We start from the raw sequence: 21,340 nt of genomic DNA, 5'->3' as shown, positions 1-21,340 counted from the left end.
TACATCAATAGGCTAAATTTAACCTGCCAAACACTCAAAGCCACTCTCAAACACCATGGGGCAAGGATAGTTATACAGAGAGAGGGAGGAGAAGACGATGGACAATGTACACAGACACACACACACTGATGTTGGTTGGGGCAAAGGATTCCCCTCCTGAGAATATTTCCTTTCCTTGTTTCTGAATCTTCAAAGTCAGCTCGTCTTTGTGGGGTGACATAACCTCCGAGACACTCTGCCTTCAGCCTCCATGTTTGGGAAATCATTATTACCGGGCACAGCTGCTGCTTCTCTTCAAACTCAGTTGTGTTACTGTTGTTATGTGTGATTACTGACTTTGGATAATAATAAACAGATGAGTGAGGGGGGATAATGGGCTGATGTTTTTTTACAAAAAATATTTTTTAAAGCAGTATGAAGGTCATGCTTCAGACATATTGAGCATTTAATCTCTTGGAAAATCAATTAAAGAAAATGTTCATGCTAAGACCTGAGATAAGTTCCTACTATATGGATGTAAAACTGGTACATATTTACCATTATTGTCTATCTAGTATTTAAAATCAATATTGACTAAATGGGCTATTCTTCAAAAACATGATTTGTGATTGAATAAATGAGGAAATGTAGATTTTGAAAAATACATCTGCATTCACAATTATATATTTGAATAATGTGGAAAAAAATTGAAAACAAAAAATAACACTTTTAATTCTGAAAGCATTTTCATGTCTTTTATTTTTTTTATTTGTGTTTAAAAAGTGCCAAAAAAAAATGAATCAATGAAATTGTACAGTGTAAAAGCCCAATTTTAAAGTTTGCCTGGTTACAAACATGGCTACACAAGTCATATGGAAACTGTGTCGTGTTCAAGTGTAAACAGATCCAGCTTCTATCTTTGACTGTGAGTGTGTGATCAAAGGCGAGACACATCATGAATGTATGCATGCAAAATACACTCCTATCAACTTAAAACATATATAATAACAACAAAAAAGCATATGTTCAATTGAAAATCTCACTTATAGCTTGTCAGTGGGTATAAAGTCATTAAGATGTAAGTTTGCAGCTTTTCTAAAAGGGCTTCATAGCATAAACAGAAGAGATAGTTTCCAAGTCTCAGTCAATGTAAAGTACTACAGATACTTCCCGCTGCTGCAACAGTAGTGAGAGAAGGACAGATTAATACAGGATTGGTAACATAATGGTTATCACTGTCTGAAATGTTTAAAGGTAAACCTGTAAAGGTGATCACAAAGTCATAATCATTGTCAAAGTTAAAGATACATATGTGAACCAAATTGAATAGTTTCTCCTCATTTATATCCAACAACATTAAAATTACTAGCATTTTTCAATAAGCAAGTTTGCCAACCAATAAGTTTACCAAACATTTTTTCCATCCATCAGACGTTCACTTTAACTGACATAACACGTGCTGTTTACAATATGTCTTAAATCATGTGATTTTCTGTTTTTGTCCCAACTTAGACACAATTATAAAACCTCCCATCTAAGCAGGAAATCCTCCCACACACATTGCTAGAGCCAGACCAATCGTACCATGAACTTACTGTTGTCACTCTCATCATAAATTTAAAACAAACAGAATAAACTGTCAAAAGTTTGCTCAAGTAAGTTTGAGGCCTATCTAATACATTTCACCCAATTCTTGTCAATAACAACCTATGGCAATTTTTGATCACCACAGAGTAAACATATTTCACCTGTCTGAGCCGAATTTACTGTTTTTTTTGTCTCACGTTTATCTACACAATTCCATTAATGTTAATATAAATGAGTATCTGATGTATGTCTGACTTCATCTCAGTGGTATTAACTTCTCTGGACCGCACTATACAAGGGAGAGTACTGTGTTGAACTGGAGCCTTGCGCCATGTATCCACTGCCGGCCCTGCTGGCAGGCCGAGGAGGCTGGGCAGGTCTGAAGGGAGGCCCATAGAAGGCTGGTTTCTCAGGTGAACATGTCCTGTTCATGGACTGCGCCTGGAAAGCTGGAGCCGCATGATGATAATGACCCTTACTGACAGCTGCAGGATCAAGAGACACCCTGCGTTTCCATTCATCTGGAGGCTCTGGCAGAGATCTGCGGTGCCCTGCAGCTTTGACATTAGAAGCAACAGATGACGGGAGGCTCTGAAACGCAAAGGCCTCATCCACTGAGCCAATGGGGCTTCTTGACGCTGCCTCCCATGGTGACGGTGTCTTGTAGGTTCTTTCTTGAAAGGATGTTCGCCTCTGTTTATGTAAAAAGGATGGCTGGGTTCCAGGTAGGCCCACAGGTGACAGAAGTCCAGCTGAGGACGGTGAATTCAGCTGCTTGGGGAGGCTCATGGAACGGCTCCGACCCAATCCCTGAAAGAAAAGCATTTATTTGTTGACCAGTGTGACAGCAGTGTTGCAGACTTTGCTGCCACCATCTGGCTCCATGGAAGCCTATATCACCAATAATTTTAGAGTTTATTCATGTTTTATTTTAAGATAAGTTTTAATGAACAAACAAATGCATGATCTGAAATGTGTTGATATTGGTTACATCAGCTGACATGTTAAAGCCTAACTTTAACAATTCAAAGCTTTTCACAATGCTTTGTCTAGAACATCTTTCACTATTTCAAATCTTTAGACCATTTAGAGGATTAAGTTTCCATATAAAGGCCCAAATATATGATCCCATGTGTAAATGTTGTGAATCATTGTGAACCATTTGTGGCATTAGGAAATATTGAAAATAGATGAAGATTTCACTACTTACCTTCTGTTGGTTCAAGCACCTTAAAATATGTACAGTAGCAAATGTAATTCAAAAGATGATGAAACTTTGCTTGGAATTATTTCTTTGCCAACTTTGTTTTTTTCTCCCAACAGGGAAAATGCTGCCTAAAATGGAATTTGTATGAGAGTTTCATTTTTCAGTTTGTTGGACCTCTGCTTTGGTAAAGGGAGTCAATCCTGAAAATTATGAGATTTCATAAGAATAGCAAAGTTGTGTGTCCCACTCCTGCAGATACAACACAGATAACTAGAGAGAGAGCCTTGTCAGTCTTTTACAACTCTGACAAGAACTTTAATCAGCAAAGAAGAGAAATGAATTGTGCAGGTTCTAAATAGGAACAAAGGAATTCTGAATAAGTAAGAAAATGTTTTGTGGTTTTCTATTTAAATTCTTGATTCAGTAGTGTTTGTAAATGTTTATTTGTTGTCAGCCATGTCAGCCATGAGTGTGCACTAGCTATTTGACACCTTGGGGTCCAATGGTTACTGTGAATAATTGGTTACTATCTAAAGGAAGTACCCCAAACTTTTGTCAAATCAGGCCTCTCTTAATTAGGAATAATGTTTCTATGCAGCATATACAAGTAATATACTGTATTATTTAGTTATAGAAGATACTGACTAGCTGTCAACAAATCATTTGACCAGCAAAATTAGGATGGGTTTTTCTTCAATAGACTATCAACATCTTCCAGAAAATTAATTGAGGGCCAAGATCATGGTTCCAAACTTTTCACATTCAGATCTAAAGGTGGGAAAACAAACATAAACATCCGTACATTCAAATTTAAAACTGTGATTGTAATATGAGCAAAAGTCTATGAAAGCATGAGGCAGTGAGAAAGATAAAGGATGAAATCAGAGAAAAAGTAAACAAGCTCACGACACACAGGAAGTACACAAGTAGGAGAAAAGAGAAATTTAATAGCAAGATTGTGCTGAGAACAAGAAGTGCAATAAACAGTGATATGTCAGAAAGACAAAGACATAAAGACAAAAAAGAAAGTTATTATATTGCTAATAATGATATGAATCAGTAGTGAAATATTCAAATCTCTGTGATATTTTTCTCATGTTTCCCATCAAGGATGAGAATACAGAGGGTCTGATGACTTTACTGACAGTTGAATAACTGGCCATGACTAATGGTTGCAGAAAATATATCCTCTTATAGAAAAGAAAAAAAAAAAGAAAAAAAAACATTTTAAGGTCATCAGGGTTAAATATCACAACTAATATTAATTATTTTAGTTGTTGTGATACCATCAAAGTCTGGAATGAGACTGAAGGAATTTCAAACTGTCTGCACCGAAAAAAAAGTGCATTGACAGTTTTTCCCCAAACACACCAAATGATTAGAAATATTCTGTAAATGTGATTATAAAAGTTATTTACTGTTATCCCAGATGAGAAAATATTTGAATTTAGTAAATACATTTTATTATTTTGTGTTGTTTGGGGGTTCAGTGGTTATACTGCTACATGAAAATACATTTAATATAATTTCTTACAAAAGAAAAAAAAACTAAAGACTAGAGACCTTAATTGAACAAGTTCCTTTGCACACATCATGCAACCCAGTGTCACGGCAAAGCGTGTAATTCACTCGCCAGTCCACTGGAGTACAGCCTGTCAGTGTCACGGTTAGCGGACACACCTTGCTAGTAAATTTCCCCACTGTGGGATTAACAAAGTCAAATCTTGCTATGATACTGGGCTGCATTATTGCACGTATAATAGCACTTCCTGAGAATCACTCAACATTATTTTGTCTCACTTTTCTTTTTTTCTACGTTCACATACACCTCAAAAGGTTTTTATGAAGACGGTATAATGTGCTAAGATATTTAGTTGTTTTAGAATATATTTCATTAATTTATCATGATCTTAAAATAGCTTTGCTGTATATTCAACTGTGTTGTTTTTTTTACATTGTCAGTTAAGGTTTTCCTTATAGCTGCAGACCTTTATTTTGAAGACACCCTACATTTAGTGCAAAAGTCTCTGTACATTCACCTGTTACGTAAGACATTTTAGATGCTACCAAGTTTCGGATGTAATTATGAAAATATAATCTCAGACTATATCAAAGCATGACCGTATACAGCATTCAAACTAATTAATCATAGCAACAGGCCTCCACTGTTTGCTCGTCACCACCGGCTTCTTAGCAAAGAAATTTGGCCGAGGAGCCATTTGACGTGCGCCTCTAGCAATAAGAGATGCAGGGGAGAAAGCTGAAGCTATGCTGTGACCAATAGATGACTGTTGGGAGGATGTGCTTGCGGGTCGGCCGCTTGCTGCCTGCTTGTTGGTTATGTGGCGCGCTGCAGGTTTGACCGTGTGCTTTTCATCCAAGTGCTTGTCAGCTGCAAGAAGCTCAGCCAATCTCGTGCTTTGGGCAGAAAGATTTTGGGAACTTACCAATCCAGGAGACTTAGCAGGGGCCTTTGCCTTGCTTTGAACAGCAGGATCAGAGGTATTATTAGGGGACTGGGGGGACAAAGATCTTTGTTTAAGGCTTTTGGTGACCTCAAACTTTGACACAGGAGTTGGTTTGGGGCTGGGGCTTTTGGCCTCAGGAGTTGCATCATACTTGAACAGTGCTGAGTCCAACTGATAAGGCTGATGTTTCATAATATCTAAGGGGCTGAGGTGTTTGGGGGGTGACTTAGGTTTCTCTTTGGTCTTGGGTTTGATTTTAGGGCTTGTGGAAGGGAGTTGTTTGGCAGCTGATGGAGGGTAGAAAGGAGCAAGAAGGGGATTATATGATAACGGAGGAGGTGCACGAATGTTGGATGAATATCTCCAGGAGTTAGGTAGGGACGAGGTCGGGGAGGGGGATCTTGTTTTGTTAGCTTGCACTGTTTCAGCATCAACAACAAACTTCTCCATGCGGGACTGCCTTTTGGCAAACAATTCTGCACCTTTTCCCATCATAGTTGGACCATCACCAGCCCGATTAATACCTCTGTCTGAGGCTTGTCCCTTGGGAGAAACCTGGGATGCCTTTGATGCTTGGACATATGACTTGACTGCTTGTGGTGGGCAAGAGACAACTGAGTTTGGAGCACTGTCTGTCTTATTCCGTGAGGCTGAGGGTGGGTAATGTGGGCTGTAAGTAGGACTGCGGGCCTGCATACTCACAGGGGATCGTGATGTCTGTTGACTCCAGCTATTTGTGGTTGGCAGAAGATGAAGCTGAGAAGAGGAGTTGACCGGAGCCCAGGCATTGGCAGGTGTTTGAAGTGTTGCCTGAGTTTGAGCAGGTGCCCAACGGTTGGCCATCTGTTGAGACTGAGCCCAATCTTGCTCTTGTAAGTAATGCTGACTATGAGGCCCTACAGGACTGTGAGAGGGTTGTGAGACCTGACTTCTTGGAGGAATATAGGGCTCAATGGAGGGACTCATCCTCATCCAAGGCAGGCAGGTTGGGTTGATGGTAGGTTTTGGGGCAACAGGAGGCGGGTTCTTGAGTTTTCTTGTTCTGGGTTGCATGAAGTTACAAGCTTCAGCACCTAGACTAAAAAAGTCTTCCTCTGACTCAATATAAGACCTCCTTTCCCCTTTGTTTTGAATGTGGAGATCAGATCCTTTTGCTTGCATTGACGGCTGTTTATTAGTGGCTTTCCGTTTGGACTCTGGTAAGATGCCGGTCTTGATGGCTGGCACAGATATTCGCTCATCTCTTGAGGCTATGATATCTCCAGTTGGAGACCAAACCTGTGGATTAGTGTTAATAGGCACAGGTACTTTGAATCTCGGTTCATTCTTCTTTGTAACCGGAACCACAACACCAGGCACGACAGGAGCAGATGAGCTATATTGAAATCCAAGGAAAGGTTTTGCAGTTCTGTTTGGCACCAGGGGTTTTGGTACGTTGGGTAGGTGGTTCATCTGCTGAATATTTTCTTGGTACTCTACACGCTGCTGAAGATTTACATCCATGTAAATGGCCTGATCAGCATGCACATACATTTCTCTGGTGTCGTAAATATTCTGTGCTTCTGTACATCCAGATTCTGTTAATGCCTCCACAGGCAATCCTTGACTCCTCAGTTCTTCATGGTCTGATACAATCTCTTCCATTCGTTTGCGCCGTTGGGCAAACATCAAAACTCCTTTCCCGTTTGTCTCTTGTAGTGCTTCCATTTCTCGAACACTTCCCCAGTTCAGACTTAAATTTTGCTGCTGGTGATAAAGCGAATACTGCTCCTCTAAATCAGAATCACTTGTAGCCACGAAGTTGTATGCAGCTGATCTGGCTTCTTCGGTTTCTTCTATTTGGTCTTCGTCCTCAAACCTGTTATCACCTGTTCCGTAACTTACAAGTGTATACTTCTTGACCCTCTGGCGGCGTTTTTTAAACAGCAGGGCTCCCTTATTTTGAGGGTTGGGTGCATCAGTGAGAAGCCGAGCGATCCGGTTACATTTAGACTTGGTCTCCTTGATGTATCTTTCTGATTGGCTCTCGTTGTGACTGAGCCCTAAAACAAAGGAACAGACAGAGGGAAGGACAGAAGAAGAGACAGAGAAGGAAGAGGGGTTAGGAAGATGAAAACATATAAAACTATACAACTATACATAAACTATAAGCAAACAATATATTTAGAAAAAAAAAATTCCACCAGTGGGAATTGAAGAAGTAATTAACAACTGACTCCACAGTAAAATAACATAAGTAAGGGACAGACAGTGCCACTATCAGTATTATAATTATTTGAACTAAGCATGACAAGTAAGAAAAACGTTAAGTTCACCCTGCTGATGTAAGCGCACTAATAAAAGCATCATATTCACTTACAGCTATCCTGTGGGGTTCACAAGGCAAGGAAAGTGAGGAGCTCACTTTTCCATTGCAGTCTTACGATTGGAAAAGAGATTGGGTGTCAGGCCAGGGTGACACATGCTGGTGTCTGTCAAATTTGTTTCTGCCAGCCTCATCATATGGTCATATTTTATTCTTATCCTGGTATGACGATTAAAGCCGAGGGAATTCTCCCTTTAAGTCCTCCTCAAATAGACCCCATGTTGCAGCATGAAAATAGCAGCAGCCATAGTGCTTTGTACATGTTATTTATCAATTAAAAAAAGTCTTTTGCGTTATATAACATCTACATTATATATAAAATATTATTTAGAGTTATTATCTAAAGTTAATGTATGCATAAATGGCTGCGTCTAGCGCAACGAAATAATTCATTCTTATCTATTTATGAATCATACATAATCATGAATTTAGAAAAAAGAAAAAAAACATTCAGTTCATGCAGTGCATTTTGCACCACTAGCCTTACTGAAATATAAAAGGAGGGTAGGAGATGGATACTTACGTGTGGACCTTGCTCTGTGCCTGTCCGGTCTGCACAGATCTGTGTCAGACTCCGAGTTCCACTTCTCTGCCTGCTCAGCACCCTGGTCTGAAATTCCAAAGAAGACAGAAGCAGGAGGTGCTTCACCGCTCCCCCCTTCCTCTGAAGATTCAACCCTCCTGTTCCCAGTCCCTTGGCCCTGCCTATTGCTAGCTCCCTGGGGCTCCTCTGTGCTCAGGGTCAAGGCCAGGGTCATATCAGCAGCACAGCCAAGAGAGGAGGAAGAAGACGGGGAATGCGGCCGTGATATCTGGCCAGCGTGAGTCTCGGAGTCTGGGTGCTCTCGGTGCGAGGACAGTGATGTTTGTGAGGTATGGATGTGAGGTGACTCTGTAATGGACTCTCTTGATTCACTAAGATAGATGTCATCCTCTTCTTGGTATATAACTTCCTCTTCACTTCCACTGAGGTCATGCGAGAACTGTTGCTCACCTACAGATTCCCAGTCTGGTGCCTGAAGGTGGCCTGGGGACCCAGGGCCGGATTTAGGAATATCAGCCAACTGGGGTTCTAAGGGGGACTCCGCTCCGCTGGCATCGTTTTCATTGTAGGACTCTGCCAAGGACTCAGAGACATAAAGTTCTTGGGAACCATCTGAACCCGACCAGGGGACCAAATTATCATTGTTGTCAAAGTCTTCTGCTTCTGGTTCCATCTCTAGTGCTGCTTTACAATGTCCTGGGTTTCACCAATGATACCTTCATTAAGACAAGGACAAACAATGTAAGGTAGATTATAAAATAGTTAGCACACTTTCAATATTATGTTATCTATAAAATCACAACTTAACCCTGAAATCATCTCCATACAGACTAGCATAAGTGCAAACATTACAGAAAATAATTAAAGTGCCAAAGAAAATCTGTCATTTTTATTGACTGTTCAGATCAAGAGATTTCAGCATTTAGTAACCTTTTTAACATTAGTGAATACCATGTAATTCCCTAAATGATTCCTCTCCTCAATAGGAAATGCAGCTTTGCTTTGTCGGTTTCAACAGGGCTGCCACTGCTGTAAATGGAATGGTATGTAATATCATGGGGGGAAACAGCATTCACATCCAAGAGCACAACCAAAACAATTGGGTGGCTGTTTTCCGAACTCCTGTTTATACAGTGAGGTTTCTTTCCCTCCGCTGTTCTCGTCTGTCACTGCAGTAAGTATCAGCACTGAAACAAGCATTTCCATTTAAGAACTAAATCTAAGATACAACTTAATACAGACTAGAAATCCTACTTCTCTTCTCTTGAAGCCAATGTTTGTTTGGTCATTTAAAATGTATCAACAGTTAACGCATCAAAAAGCCTTCCAATTTGGTTTCTCCTATTATTTTGGTAATCAATTCTTCTATCAGAATAGATGGATATGACGATTGATTAATTGCTAAACAGCTGTCAAAACTGTCTAATGAGGTTTCAGAAAAAAGGTTTGTAAAGCAGATTAGAAGTCCTTTTTTCTTAAACACAACATTTCCTGACAAACACCAGAAGGTGGTGCCATAATACTGCAACACAAGATCAGTACGTGTCAATAAATCCAACTAGTGTTCACCACATTAATGAAAAAGAACGTGATTCAGAAACTTCATATTTCGTAGTTATAAAACTCTGCAATTATTTTTCAATAGTACTTATTTCTACCTCTCTAAGACAAATATGTTACAGTGTAGGCTACTGCATAAGTGTTGTGGTAGCCACTGAGCAACATCCACTGACTATAACATTTTGGGGAATAATCCCTGAAAAGCATTTGTTACTGATGATGTAAAATAGTGATTTAATAGACTGGAAAACCTTTTTTACTGAACTGATACATTCATATATATCTTTTGGACTTCAAAGATACGATCATTTCCACCAAAAAAAACTGCACTATTGTTTAGTTAGTTTGAATTTAATTTAATTATTACATTTTATTTTATTCTATTTTATTGTATATACTGTGCATTTTTATATTTAATATTTTTTACTGTTATTTTATTGCTTTTCCTGTATCTATAAATGCTGCTGAAAAAAATTTCCCCTTGGGGATTAATAAAGTAAAACTACCTACCTACCTACCTACCTAAACAACACAAAACCAAGTGTCTGTTTTCCCCAATGGGAATGTTGTCAGCAAATTTCCCATCACTGCCTGTGAGGTGCCCTTTTAGCCCAAAGATGGCGCTAGAGAAGAAGTTATGGAGTGTCCAAAATAAATGTACTCTACTTTTATGTTTTAGATTCTGGCGTGAAAAAAATAAATATTTTGACTTGATGGCAGCAGTGAAGTAAAGAGCAACTGATCACCAAAAGTGTTTTGATCATCCCAAGGTCATAGATATCCAACTAAAAGTCATGTCAGTGACTACACAGAAGGAATGATAAACTCATTGCCTGACATGTCTATAGCCTGCATGTCCCACATTATTTGCGCAGACGTTGAACTAATTTGAGTTTAAGTATATTGAATTTGTATTTATTGGTACATTCTCTGTCTAATTGTTCTCATGAGGACATATGCATATGCAAATTCAACAAATTGTAATTTATTTATTTTTTTAACAGATTTTTTTTTACATTTTTTAACAGAATTTTTTTTTTTTTTGTCCAGTTGGTGCATTTGAACAACAAGCTAAACTGGTTGAGTCATCTGAGCAGAGTCATATCTGACCACTTTATACACTAATTTAATCGATTTGAACAGGACAGTAGGAGTTGTTGCTCAACTCTATTCTATGTAGAGAAGCTACAGCAGCCACTGTGAATCCATAGTGGCTGCTGTAGCTTCTCTTATCTTTCTCCCCATGTTGCACACATAAAGTACATATGCAATTTTTTTTAGATTGCCGCACGCAGCATGTCATTACATGGTACATCATTACTGAATTACAGGCTGGGAGATTGTTAAGCCTCAGAGAAATGCTGAACTTCATACTACATTAAAAAAAAAGAAGAAGTCCTTTCTCATGTACAGCTGTGGGATAACTTAAACAGTGAGGCTTCTTGAACAGTTGCCCCTGCGCCATGCCAGGTTTCTCTTCACACTTGGTTCCACTTGATTTTAACACTTCACCATCATCAAATCTGATTTTGGTGCTGCAAAAGTTTCTCTGTCCTAGTATGGCAGTAACTTCACTATGTTGACTCATTGCCATGGAAACAGGGAGTCAGCATCCTTGACAAAGAGTGAACTCTTGGTCTGAGGTGGTGACCCTTGCGAGGACTGAGCTCTAGCGGATTAGATGTGTTTCCATGTTATTACATAATTAGACTTTCTAACCTCAACCACTAATGAGAAACATGCACACGTTTTAAACAATGTTCTCAAAATAGATTTTTCTGACTCAGTCCAGGGGCATTATAACAAGGCAAAAATCAACTAAATATACAAATATGAGCACTGGTAACTTACACAATCCCAGCTAGTTATATCTACTAAATTATATTAATACTATACTTAAAACTGATGCATCAGCATTTAGAAAACTGTATCTTAGTCTTCGAAAGACTTTTGTGCAGACAAAACCCAAACAGTTTCACATGATATATAACCGATTTCTTTATAATTAGACACAGAGATGTCCATCAAAGTCAACAACAGGCAATGACATCTACAACATTTGATACCTTTTGAGATATATTCCTGTACCTTCACAGAAATAAAACTCTGAGAGACTTTTGTGAAAAGGTTTTGGATGATCAGGGAATAACTTGTCAAACATTCACTACTTACAGCATTCATCCCTGATGCAGCTGTGAGAGTCAAAGTTTGTCCAAAAATTGCCTCTTCAGTTGATATCCAGCATCCTCGACTTCACATCCTCATGAATGGAAGATGTTAGTGTGACCTACCAACAGCTCATTAAGTAGCCTCAGACAGTTATGCACGCTACCGTATTTAAAGAGAGGGAAGAAGAGGTGTTCCTATCACGACCCTCCCTCAAACAGCTCAGTTAGCATCATGCAGCAGCAGCAACAACAACAAATTGACATGATGAACTTGTCCGTAGAGACCTCTAAAGATATTTTTAGAGTTATTTTAAATGCATATTTAGCTCAGTGGAGGTGTTTGGCTTTCAGTATTTGAAATAATTCAACAGTTTACTACAGACATGAATAACAAAAAGAATCAGCACAGATTTACTGTATATTGTTTCTCAACCACTTGACCTACAATTTTTAATCATATTCATTTGCTCATTGTTGTCAAAAGGGGCTGTGAAAAAGAATTAATGAAATTCTGGGATAAAGTTACACATTATAACGCAGCTGTACAGTGAACAGAGGAAGTAACACTGCTGTTCTCTTTGACAGGATGCCCGTAAATGGACTAAAACTGAGTTTGAAACTGTGGTTTGCAGATGTATTATGGGAACAGACTGCTCTATTACATTTCAATTCATTCTGTCTTTAATATTTTGCCTTTGCAACAAAGTATTTGCCTATGAAGTTTATAATCTCATTGGAAAACTTTCTTGTTTATGTGTATTTCCTCAGCAAGTGAAACTTAAAGGGGGGTGAATGTTTTATTTTTAATGGTTAACTTACTTTTTGTCAAACACCACTCTCTGGAAAATGTATGCATTTTTAGGTAATAACAATCAGTATCATGAGCATTGTTCAGTCTAGGTAAGACTTTCATACTGCATATGTTGCACAAACAAATTCAGTATGAGGACAGTCATCACTGCAGGGCTATATTCAAACTGTCTGAAAAATAAATATGCTCAGCACAGCAATAAAATGTAAGGGAGGGGTGGTTTCTTCATTGGTTTCTTCAGTTTTAAGATGAAGCCAAAAAAAAAGAAACTGAGAATCAGCAAATAATTTTTAGATCTTCTCATTGTAATGTAACCTGAACTTTCCTTAAACCGTATACAGTTAGCTGAATTATTATATAAGTGTCCCTATAGTCACTGAAGTTGTGCCAGGTTCACTGTATATACTAAATGAGAGCACCATGGTATAATTCATGATGAAGGACTGCAAAACTCTTGAAAAAACTATTTAATCAAGACAGGACATATTTTGCAAACGGCAAAGTGGTTGCTGTCTGAAGGGTTTGAGCATTGTAATCCAGAAAAGCTAACAAGCTAAACCAGTCTAAAACAGACAGTAATTGCAGTTGTTGTGCAGCATAAAGCTCATAATATCTCGTCAAATATAAATTCAACATTGAAAGACATAATATCAGCTGGTCTCATTAAATATTGACACTCTGAGCCTTCAAGACGATAATATTTTCATACTTTGAGAAGTTGGTCTCCATTTGATGAGGCTTTTTTGCCATCCACCACTGTGATTCCTGAGAATATAATCATTCATTACCACACCTTTAGTTTTTACATTACTTGTGCCAAATTAAATGAACAGTCTGACTGGTGTTTGGTTCTGGATGAACTTGTTCACATTACAATCTAGGACATGGATAAAGAAAGACCCCATGTTTGACAGACAGTTCAGAAGCCAGTTTGAAAAGAAGTCCAGTGAGATACTTTTTTTCAAACAGGCACAGGTGAGATAGAAAATAAATCATGGGGGAGTGGTGGTAAATCATTATCTTCTCAAGAATCACAGTGGTTGATGGCAAAATGCCTCGACAAACGGAGACCGGTTTTTCCCAAGTCAGAACCTGCTTTATATTGGGTAGAATAATATTCTGCAAACATTTTTGCAGGTGATTGTAAATGATTAACGTTGTGCTAGTAGATGTGTCTTTCAGTTTGTGTTACTTTACTTCACTTCACTGTTACAGCATTTAGTTTCCTGTCGACTCGCAAGGCACACCAAAATGAAATTTGACAGCATACTTTCAGAAATTAATGGATTTGGTAAATTCCAAATCAAGCTAGTCTTGATTCAGATTCTCTCTCGAATCACTCTGCCAGGTCACTTCCTGCTGAACAACTTTATGGCAGCTGTTCCCACTCACCACTGCGATGTCAATGCTCTGGATAATGGAGATGTTTTTGGAAATTTAACTTTAAGCCAGAAACTGACTGTTGGTGTTCCAGTACAGCAGGATGGGGCTCTGAGCTCCTGCCAGATGTTTTCAAAGCCTCAGTATCAACATCTATCAGGCTCAAAGAGCGGTGAGGATGCGCTTACTGTCCAGTGCCAAAATGGATGGGTGTATGACAACAGCACCTTTAAATCTACTTTGGTAACAGAGGTAAGTGTCAGTCAGTAAATATTATGTTCCCCATAGACATTAAAGACAAAGTCATTTGAACCAGTTAAAGAATAAGTAATATTTTATTAACATAAAAATGTGTTTTTGTAACCGTGCGCTGCTTGGCATCTCTTGTGGTTGAAATTGTGACTAAGCAAAGTAAATATAATGCATGTAGAACTTAGAAATGTGATTTTGAACTTGAAAAATGTAATCTCCCCAGAGCTCAACTACCACCACAGGCCATCAAAAAGTACTTGTTGCAATATTTGTCTTTGCAGTGGGATCTTGTGTGCAGCAGAAAATGGATGAACAAGGCAACAGCTGCAATTTTCTTCATTGGTGTCATGTTTGGAGCACCTGTTTTTGGGTTTCTCGGTGACAGGTAAGGTTGTCAATTAAAAAAAAGTACACTATGTCCTTATATGCAAAGTATCCATCACTTTTCAGTCATAACTCTTACATAAGATGAAGTCTTACAAATTTCAGAGAAAAGTGGTTGTTGCAACAGTTTAAAGTGAAAATTACAAAATCAGTAGAATGAGAAAACTGCATTTTTTTTCACAGTGATTATGCTTAAAAAAAAATGCTGCAGGTATGACTTGGTTAAATCTGAATAGGAAGTATATCTTAAAGACAAAATGCCATTTTTGTTATAAACATACAATTCATGCACAATTAAATAAGTTAAAGAGACACTATTTAATTAATTAAGAGATATATTAGAGAGACATGAAATAATTAAATTGCTTGTACTACAAGTGCAAATATTCATCCTATCCTGTGAATAAGGAATATACATGCAGGATATTTAACCCGCAGTTCCTAACTTTCATCTTATTTTTCTCATGACCAGGTTTGGACGACGGCCACTTCTGCTTGTATCTTATTTAACATCCTTGACGTTTGCAGTGCTGAGTGCATTCTCCACATCGTATGTAATGTTTGTCATCATGAGATTTTTCACGGGGATGTCACTCGCAGGAATAAGTATCATCTCTATTGTCTTAAGTAAGAAGGCCAAACTAAAACAACGCTAACCTGTAAATTCTATCCAATTTTATAGTATAAAGATATGTATTCAAAAATTGTATCTAACTTTTAATCTGTGCTGATTCGTCTGCAGATGTTGAATGGTTCAGTGTTGAAAACAGGACTTTTTCTGGTGTGATCATAAGCCTGGATTGGACATTTGGGAACTGGCTTCTGGCCGGAATTGCATACTGTGTAAATGAGTGGAGGATGCTCATTCTGACAGTAACATCACCCCTGATTCTCGCCATCATTGCTTGGAGGTATTCAGGTTGAATTTGTTTCATTTTGCAACATAGCAAAATCTTACTAGAAATTGATTAAATGCTGAACTTCATGTCCATCACTTCAGGTGGCTTCCAGAGTCTGCCAGGTGGCTCATGGCAAATGGGAAGGCAGACGCTGCTCATTTTTACATCATGAAATGTGCTGAGATGAATAACAGATCCAAGAGTATGGCCACCATAACACCGAGGGTACACCTCAGCATCATTTTTGCTCTGGTTAATTGACAGTCTCAGTGTAATTTCACTAGGGAAATAGTTTGCAAATTAACAGTTTTTTGGGTTTTCTCAGGCTTTAATAGAATCTGCTGAAGCTGAAACTGGACCTATGAAGTACACTTTTGTAGATCTTTTCAGGACCTCAGAGATTAGAAAACTTGCTATATGCTCAGGGATTGTATGGTAAGTATCAGTGTGATTGAATGCAGTAAAGGGATGGTTCAGTATTATGGAAAATAGGCCTGTGATTTATTTTTGAGTGTTAAATAGACAGATTGATACCTTTTTCATATCTGTGTTTTGAATATAAAAATTGGGGCCAGGAGGGGTTTAACTAACTGTAGAATAAAGGCTTGGAGAAGGGGAAACAGCGAGCCTGGCTCTGTCATGAGTTACTGGACATATCCACCAACACACTTTTAACTCCTTCTAAGAAAGGAGATACATTTGCTTTTAGTCTCCCATTTGCACAGGATTGAAGGTTGTTTTGTGTATCATTTATTCATTTGGTTTGTTTAGTTGTGCACATCCTCAAAAATTAATGGAATTTGTCCTGCAATACTCACTTGAATAGCAGGGGCAGCGCAGGGCCAGTAAGGGGATGCGACATTGTCAGTAAACATTGAAAGCAGTGTCAACAACGGTGAAAAGTTTTGAAGTCCACCTGCATTTGTACAATGTTTCACTGCTACTTCACAATGGCATTAGCAGTGAAACATTGCTTGTCAGAAGTGCTGGCATCAGATGGCATCAGTGTGATTTTATGTGTTTTAAGTTGATGTGGAAATCTTCAACAATAAATGGAAACAAGTCCGAAGCCGTTACATCCGAGCACAGTGGGACAATGACGATGACATGTTTTGTCTCAGTTATTAGACGGTTGAGCCGGCTAAGCAATTTAAACAATCTCCGGTGCAGTGACACCAATTTTACACAAAATATTACAGTAATATTGCCATGTTTATTATTGACATAATGCAAAGGTATGTTTACATCCATAGTCTCTGGAGTGGCCTCTTGTGGAATCCTACATTATCACTAAGTACACAGGAAAGAATGTAAACAGTATTGTTAATGACGCAATGGCTGTCTACACAAACCTAAGGTGATTAGGCAAGTCCGCAAGTCCACAAGCAAGAAAGCAAGTCCGCAAGTAACACATTGAGTGAGCTTTAAAAGCCAGGCTAGCTGTTGCCCCCATTTCCGGACTTAATGTAAACCTAAGATTATGAGCTGAGTATTTAGTTCACACATATGAAAAGTATAAACAAACTTCTTATCATTCTTTCAGAAAGAAAGTAAGTGTAGTCTTCAAAATGACTCATTTAACATAGTTTATCATGAATCAAACACTGATGTAAACTACTGATAATATATTTCTAAATTACAGTACAATATAAATCATGTAATGTAATATGGTATTTAATATAATATGCATTATTGGACTGTATTTCAATAAAAAAAATTAAAAAAAGATATAAAAAGTAACAATAAGTTAGTTTTCTGCTGTCTGTCTTCAGGTGTCATATTATCATGTTTTTACAGTGGAAACCTTACAATAACTCCAATCTAACTCTAATCATTTTGTAGGTACGGAGTTGCATTTACATATTATGGGATAAGTCTGAACATCACTGGATTTGGACTGAACCCATACCTCACACAATTTATATTTGCATCTATTGAATTGCCAATGAAGATTGGTGTGTATTTCTTCCTGGAGAAAGTTGGCAGAAGGTATGGCGAGATGGGAACGTTGCTGTTAACTGGCCTTTGTCTCTTCATCAACATATTTGTTTCAAAAGGTCAGTTTTCAGTTGCATCTCATCAAATAATTTTGTCTTATTTTTAGGCTTTCGGCAGAATATTTCTGAATTTTCTAGATCACCTTTCTAAACCTTTTCCCCTCAGAAAAGTGGGTTGTTCGTACCATTGTGGCAGTTCTTGGAAAATCCATGTCAGAGGCCTCCTTCACAATCATGTACCTCTTCACGACCGAACTCTATCCTACAGTCATACGGTTGGTGAATGACACAATTATGTATCCAGTTTGACCACGGACATTGGCCCCCTATCCTGTGGGGATCACTTGTACTCCAGGTTTATATTTACCTCAATGCTCTGATTTTTCAGACAAAACAGTTTAGGCTACACTTCGTTTCTGGCACGGCTAGGCGTGTCCATCTCCCCACTCATCATGCTATTGGAGGACGTGTGGCATGTCCTCCCTGCAGTCACCTACTGTGCAGTGGCAGTTGTCTCCGGTTTAGTGGCTTCACTTCTGCCTGAAACATTAAACACTCAACTGCCAGAGTTAATCGAGGACATTGAGAAACCGAGGTAAAGAGGAGATGCAGTTAAAGAAAGATGACATTAATTCAATTTTAAAGCTACAGTGGAGGATTCACTGAGCCTCACTGTTAAAGAATAATCCAATCAGCCCTATAAAGGTACATTTGCAGTTTGCATAATGTCTTTCTAAATAATTTACATGCTTTAATCATTTGCTGCTGTCAAAAATATAAATTGTTTTCCACGAACTTCCATGCATGATTAAATGACTAACTCAAGTTGTATCTGTATTACAGGGGACAGTCAACAAGGAGGAAGGAGATTCAGTAAAAATCCCATGTTTCAACAAGGAGACTGTTTTAATAAATTACAGGAAGATGAGTTGATTTTGACAAGATAATTTTACCATGTTTTCCAACAATACCTTTGTTAAAATTACTAGCGAATACTTGAATTTTAAGGTGTGTCAGTCGGTAAACTACCTTACAACACAACAACTGGTTTTATTGGAATGAGTTAGCTCGTGTTGACATTTTTAGTAGTCTAATGTCCTGGGTGCAGGGTACGTGGGACATTTCGTTGTGATGTGTTAGTAAAGTCTGGCGGCCTGTGAAAGATAAGCATGTATTGACAGTGAATGAATGAAGGGTTTGCTGTCCTCACTCTGCCTGTTGATGTCTACACACTCTTGTGAATGTAATGGCTGAAAAACACATAAAAAAGAGCAGAAATGTTATACCGGTACTACTTCTTCTGGGAGATTAATCGGCGTAATGTAATTGATGAAAATGAGATTCTTACATGCTTACGTAGCAGATATAATGTTACCATGTTCACCAGCTTAGTTCAGAAAGTCATCATGTGAACAACTGCTAATTAGCTTCAAATCCAAGTGGCAACCAACAGTGAAATCCCCCATTGGTTTGTGAACTGCTGTTAAGGCGCCTCAAATTCAGATTTTGGCCATTGCCATCATGCTAGTTTGGAGCAGTTTAAACCATATTTGGAGGAGCTGGGGAGGAATGAGAGGTGGATGTGACTCGATCTGATGGGTAACCGAGGACACTACGTCAGCCCACCTATAGTGGAAACCGCCCCCAATACATGGCTGTTTGAGGCCTAATTTCTAATTACAGACAGGATTTTTTTTTTCAGATAGACGACAAGAAACTGGGAGGACCAATTTTAGCCAATAATATCGTAATAATTTGTAGGGAAAATGTATTGACTTAGTATTTCATGAGAGAAGATGAATGATGGTCCATTGAGTCAGAGACTTTTTGGAGCCAACCCCTAGCGGCACTCGGTCGTATTGCAGTGTAAGGCCCAAAGTGCAGATGAAGGAGTTGAGGGAATGTCAGTTTTACAAGGATTTGCAAGTACAAAAACCAAAGTACTGGGCAGAAGATCACCAGTGTTACATTCATCCTCTGGTCACAAGACATCAGTAATCATTTGTAATTTTTCCCACATTTTCTTTGTTTAGATTACAGACCATATTTATGGTACAAGTATTGTGTATTTGGACTGTGTTACTTTTTGATGGCTTTAGTAGTATGTTGTGTGGAATATTGTCACCATGAGAATTTCTGTATTTCTGTAATGGAAATAAAATTAGCTCAACCAATCATTTAATAGCAATTATATTTGTGGGAACATATTTCCACCTCACCATGGGGCTCGAGAAAAGTCTGGATTACAAAAGTCATGAAGTGAATATGCAAAATGAATGCAATCCATCAAGCATGTTTGTAAATATATTTGAATGTATACACAATAGATACAGTAAAAATAAGGTTCAAAAGGTTTATGTCTCAAAAATCTTAATATAATCATATAGTATCTAAATAGTTGAACCATACATGAATATTTACCTTTGAACAATATACAGTGGGTACGGAAAGTATTCAGACCCCTTTAAATTTTTCACTCTTTGTTTCATTGCAGCCATTTGCTAAAATCAAAAAAGTTCATTTTATTTCTCATTAATGTACACTCAGCACCCCATGTTGACAGAAAAAAACAGAAATGTAGAAATTTGTGCAAATTTATTAAAAAAGAAAAACTGAAATATCACATGGTCATAAGTATTCAGACCCTTTGCTCAGTATTGAGCAGAAGCACCCTTTTGAGCTAGTACAGCCATGAGTCTTCTTGGGAATGATGCAACAAGCTTTTCACACCTGGATTTGGGGATCCTCTGCCATTCTTCCTTGCAGATCCTCTCCAGTTCCGTCAGGTTGGATGGTGAACGTTGGTGGACAGCCATTTTCAGGTCTCTCCAGAGATGCTCAATTGGGTTTAGGTCAGGGCTCTGGCTGGGCCAGTCAAGAATGGTCACAGAGTTGTTCCGAAGCCACTCCTTTGTTATTTTAGCTGTGTGCTTAGGGTCATTGTCTTGTTGGAAGGTGAACCTTCGGCCCAGTCTGAGGTCCAGAGCACTCTGGAAGAGGTTTTCTTCCAGGATATCTCTGTACTTGGCCGCATTCATCTTTCCTTCAATTGCAACCAGTCGTCCTGTCCCTGCAGCTGAAAAACACCCCCGTAGCATGATGCTGCCACCACCATGTTTCACTGTTGGGATTGTATTGGGCAGGTGATGAGCAGTGCCTGGTTTTCTCCACACATACCGCTTAGAATTAACGCCAAAAAGTTCAATCTTGGTCTCATCAGACCAGAGAATCTTATTTCTCATAGTCTGGGAGTCCTTCATGTGTTTTTTGGCAAACTCTATGCGGGCTTTCATATGTCTTGCACTGAGGAGAGGCTTCCGTTGGGCCACTCTGCCATAAAGCCCCGACTGGTGGAGGGCTGCAGTGATAGTTGACTTTGTGGAACTTTCTCCCATCTCCCTACTGCATCTCTGGAGCTCAGCCACAGTGATCTTTGGGTTCTTCTTTACCTCTCTCACCAAGGCTCTTCTCCCACGATTGCTCAGTTTGGCTGGACGGCCAGGTCTAGGAAGAGTTCTGGTCGTCCCAAACTTCTTCCATTTAAGGATTAGGAGGCCACTGTGCTCTGAGTGCTGCAGAAATTATTTTGTAACCTTGGCCAGATCTGTGCCTTGCCACAATTCTGTCTCTGAGCTCCTTGGACAGTTCCTTCGACCTCATGATTCTCATTTGCTCTGACATGCACTGTGAGCTGTAAGGTCTTATATAGACAGGTGTGTGCCTTTCCTAATCAAGTCCA

The 21,340-nt window shown here is 38.8% G+C and overlaps 2 protein-coding genes across 2 annotated transcripts; one reads left to right on the top strand and one right to left on the bottom strand.

Annotated features, from left to right (window-relative positions):
- Positions 1 to 3,700: 3,700 nt before the first annotated feature.
- Positions 3,701 to 8,823, bottom strand: synpo2b (synaptopodin 2b). The gene is made up of 2 exons (XM_069715421.1): positions 8,130 to 8,823; positions 3,701 to 7,283 (listed from the first exon to the last, which is right to left on the bottom strand). The coding sequence occupies exons 1-2, from the start codon at positions 8,821 to 8,823 to the stop codon at positions 4,912 to 4,914; spliced, it is 3,066 nt and encodes a 1,021-aa protein (XP_069571522.1). The 3' UTR covers positions 3,701 to 4,911.
- A 5,117-nt stretch (positions 8,824 to 13,940) lies between these two features.
- Positions 13,941 to 18,200, top strand: LOC138630814 (solute carrier family 22 member 7-like). The gene is made up of 9 exons (XM_069715386.1): positions 13,941 to 14,321; positions 14,603 to 14,706; positions 15,178 to 15,332; positions 15,448 to 15,616; positions 15,706 to 15,829; positions 15,930 to 16,039; positions 17,447 to 17,661; positions 17,768 to 17,876; positions 17,990 to 18,200. The coding sequence occupies exons 1-9, from the start codon at positions 13,941 to 13,943 to the stop codon at positions 18,198 to 18,200; spliced, it is 1,578 nt and encodes a 525-aa protein (XP_069571487.1).
- The last annotated feature ends 3,140 nt before the right edge of the window (positions 18,201 to 21,340 follow it).

This window comes from Brachyistius frenatus, unplaced genomic scaffold (assembly GCF_029030835.1).
Source record: "Brachyistius frenatus isolate BFR_SWC_R1_liver_20210118 unplaced genomic scaffold, ASM2903083v1 Contig_142, whole genome shotgun sequence".
In the NCBI taxonomy this organism is placed as follows: Eukaryota; Metazoa; Chordata; class Actinopteri; family Embiotocidae; genus Brachyistius; species Brachyistius frenatus.
The sequence above is the reverse complement of the archived record's forward strand: the minus strand, read 5'-3'. Positions and strand labels throughout refer to the sequence as shown.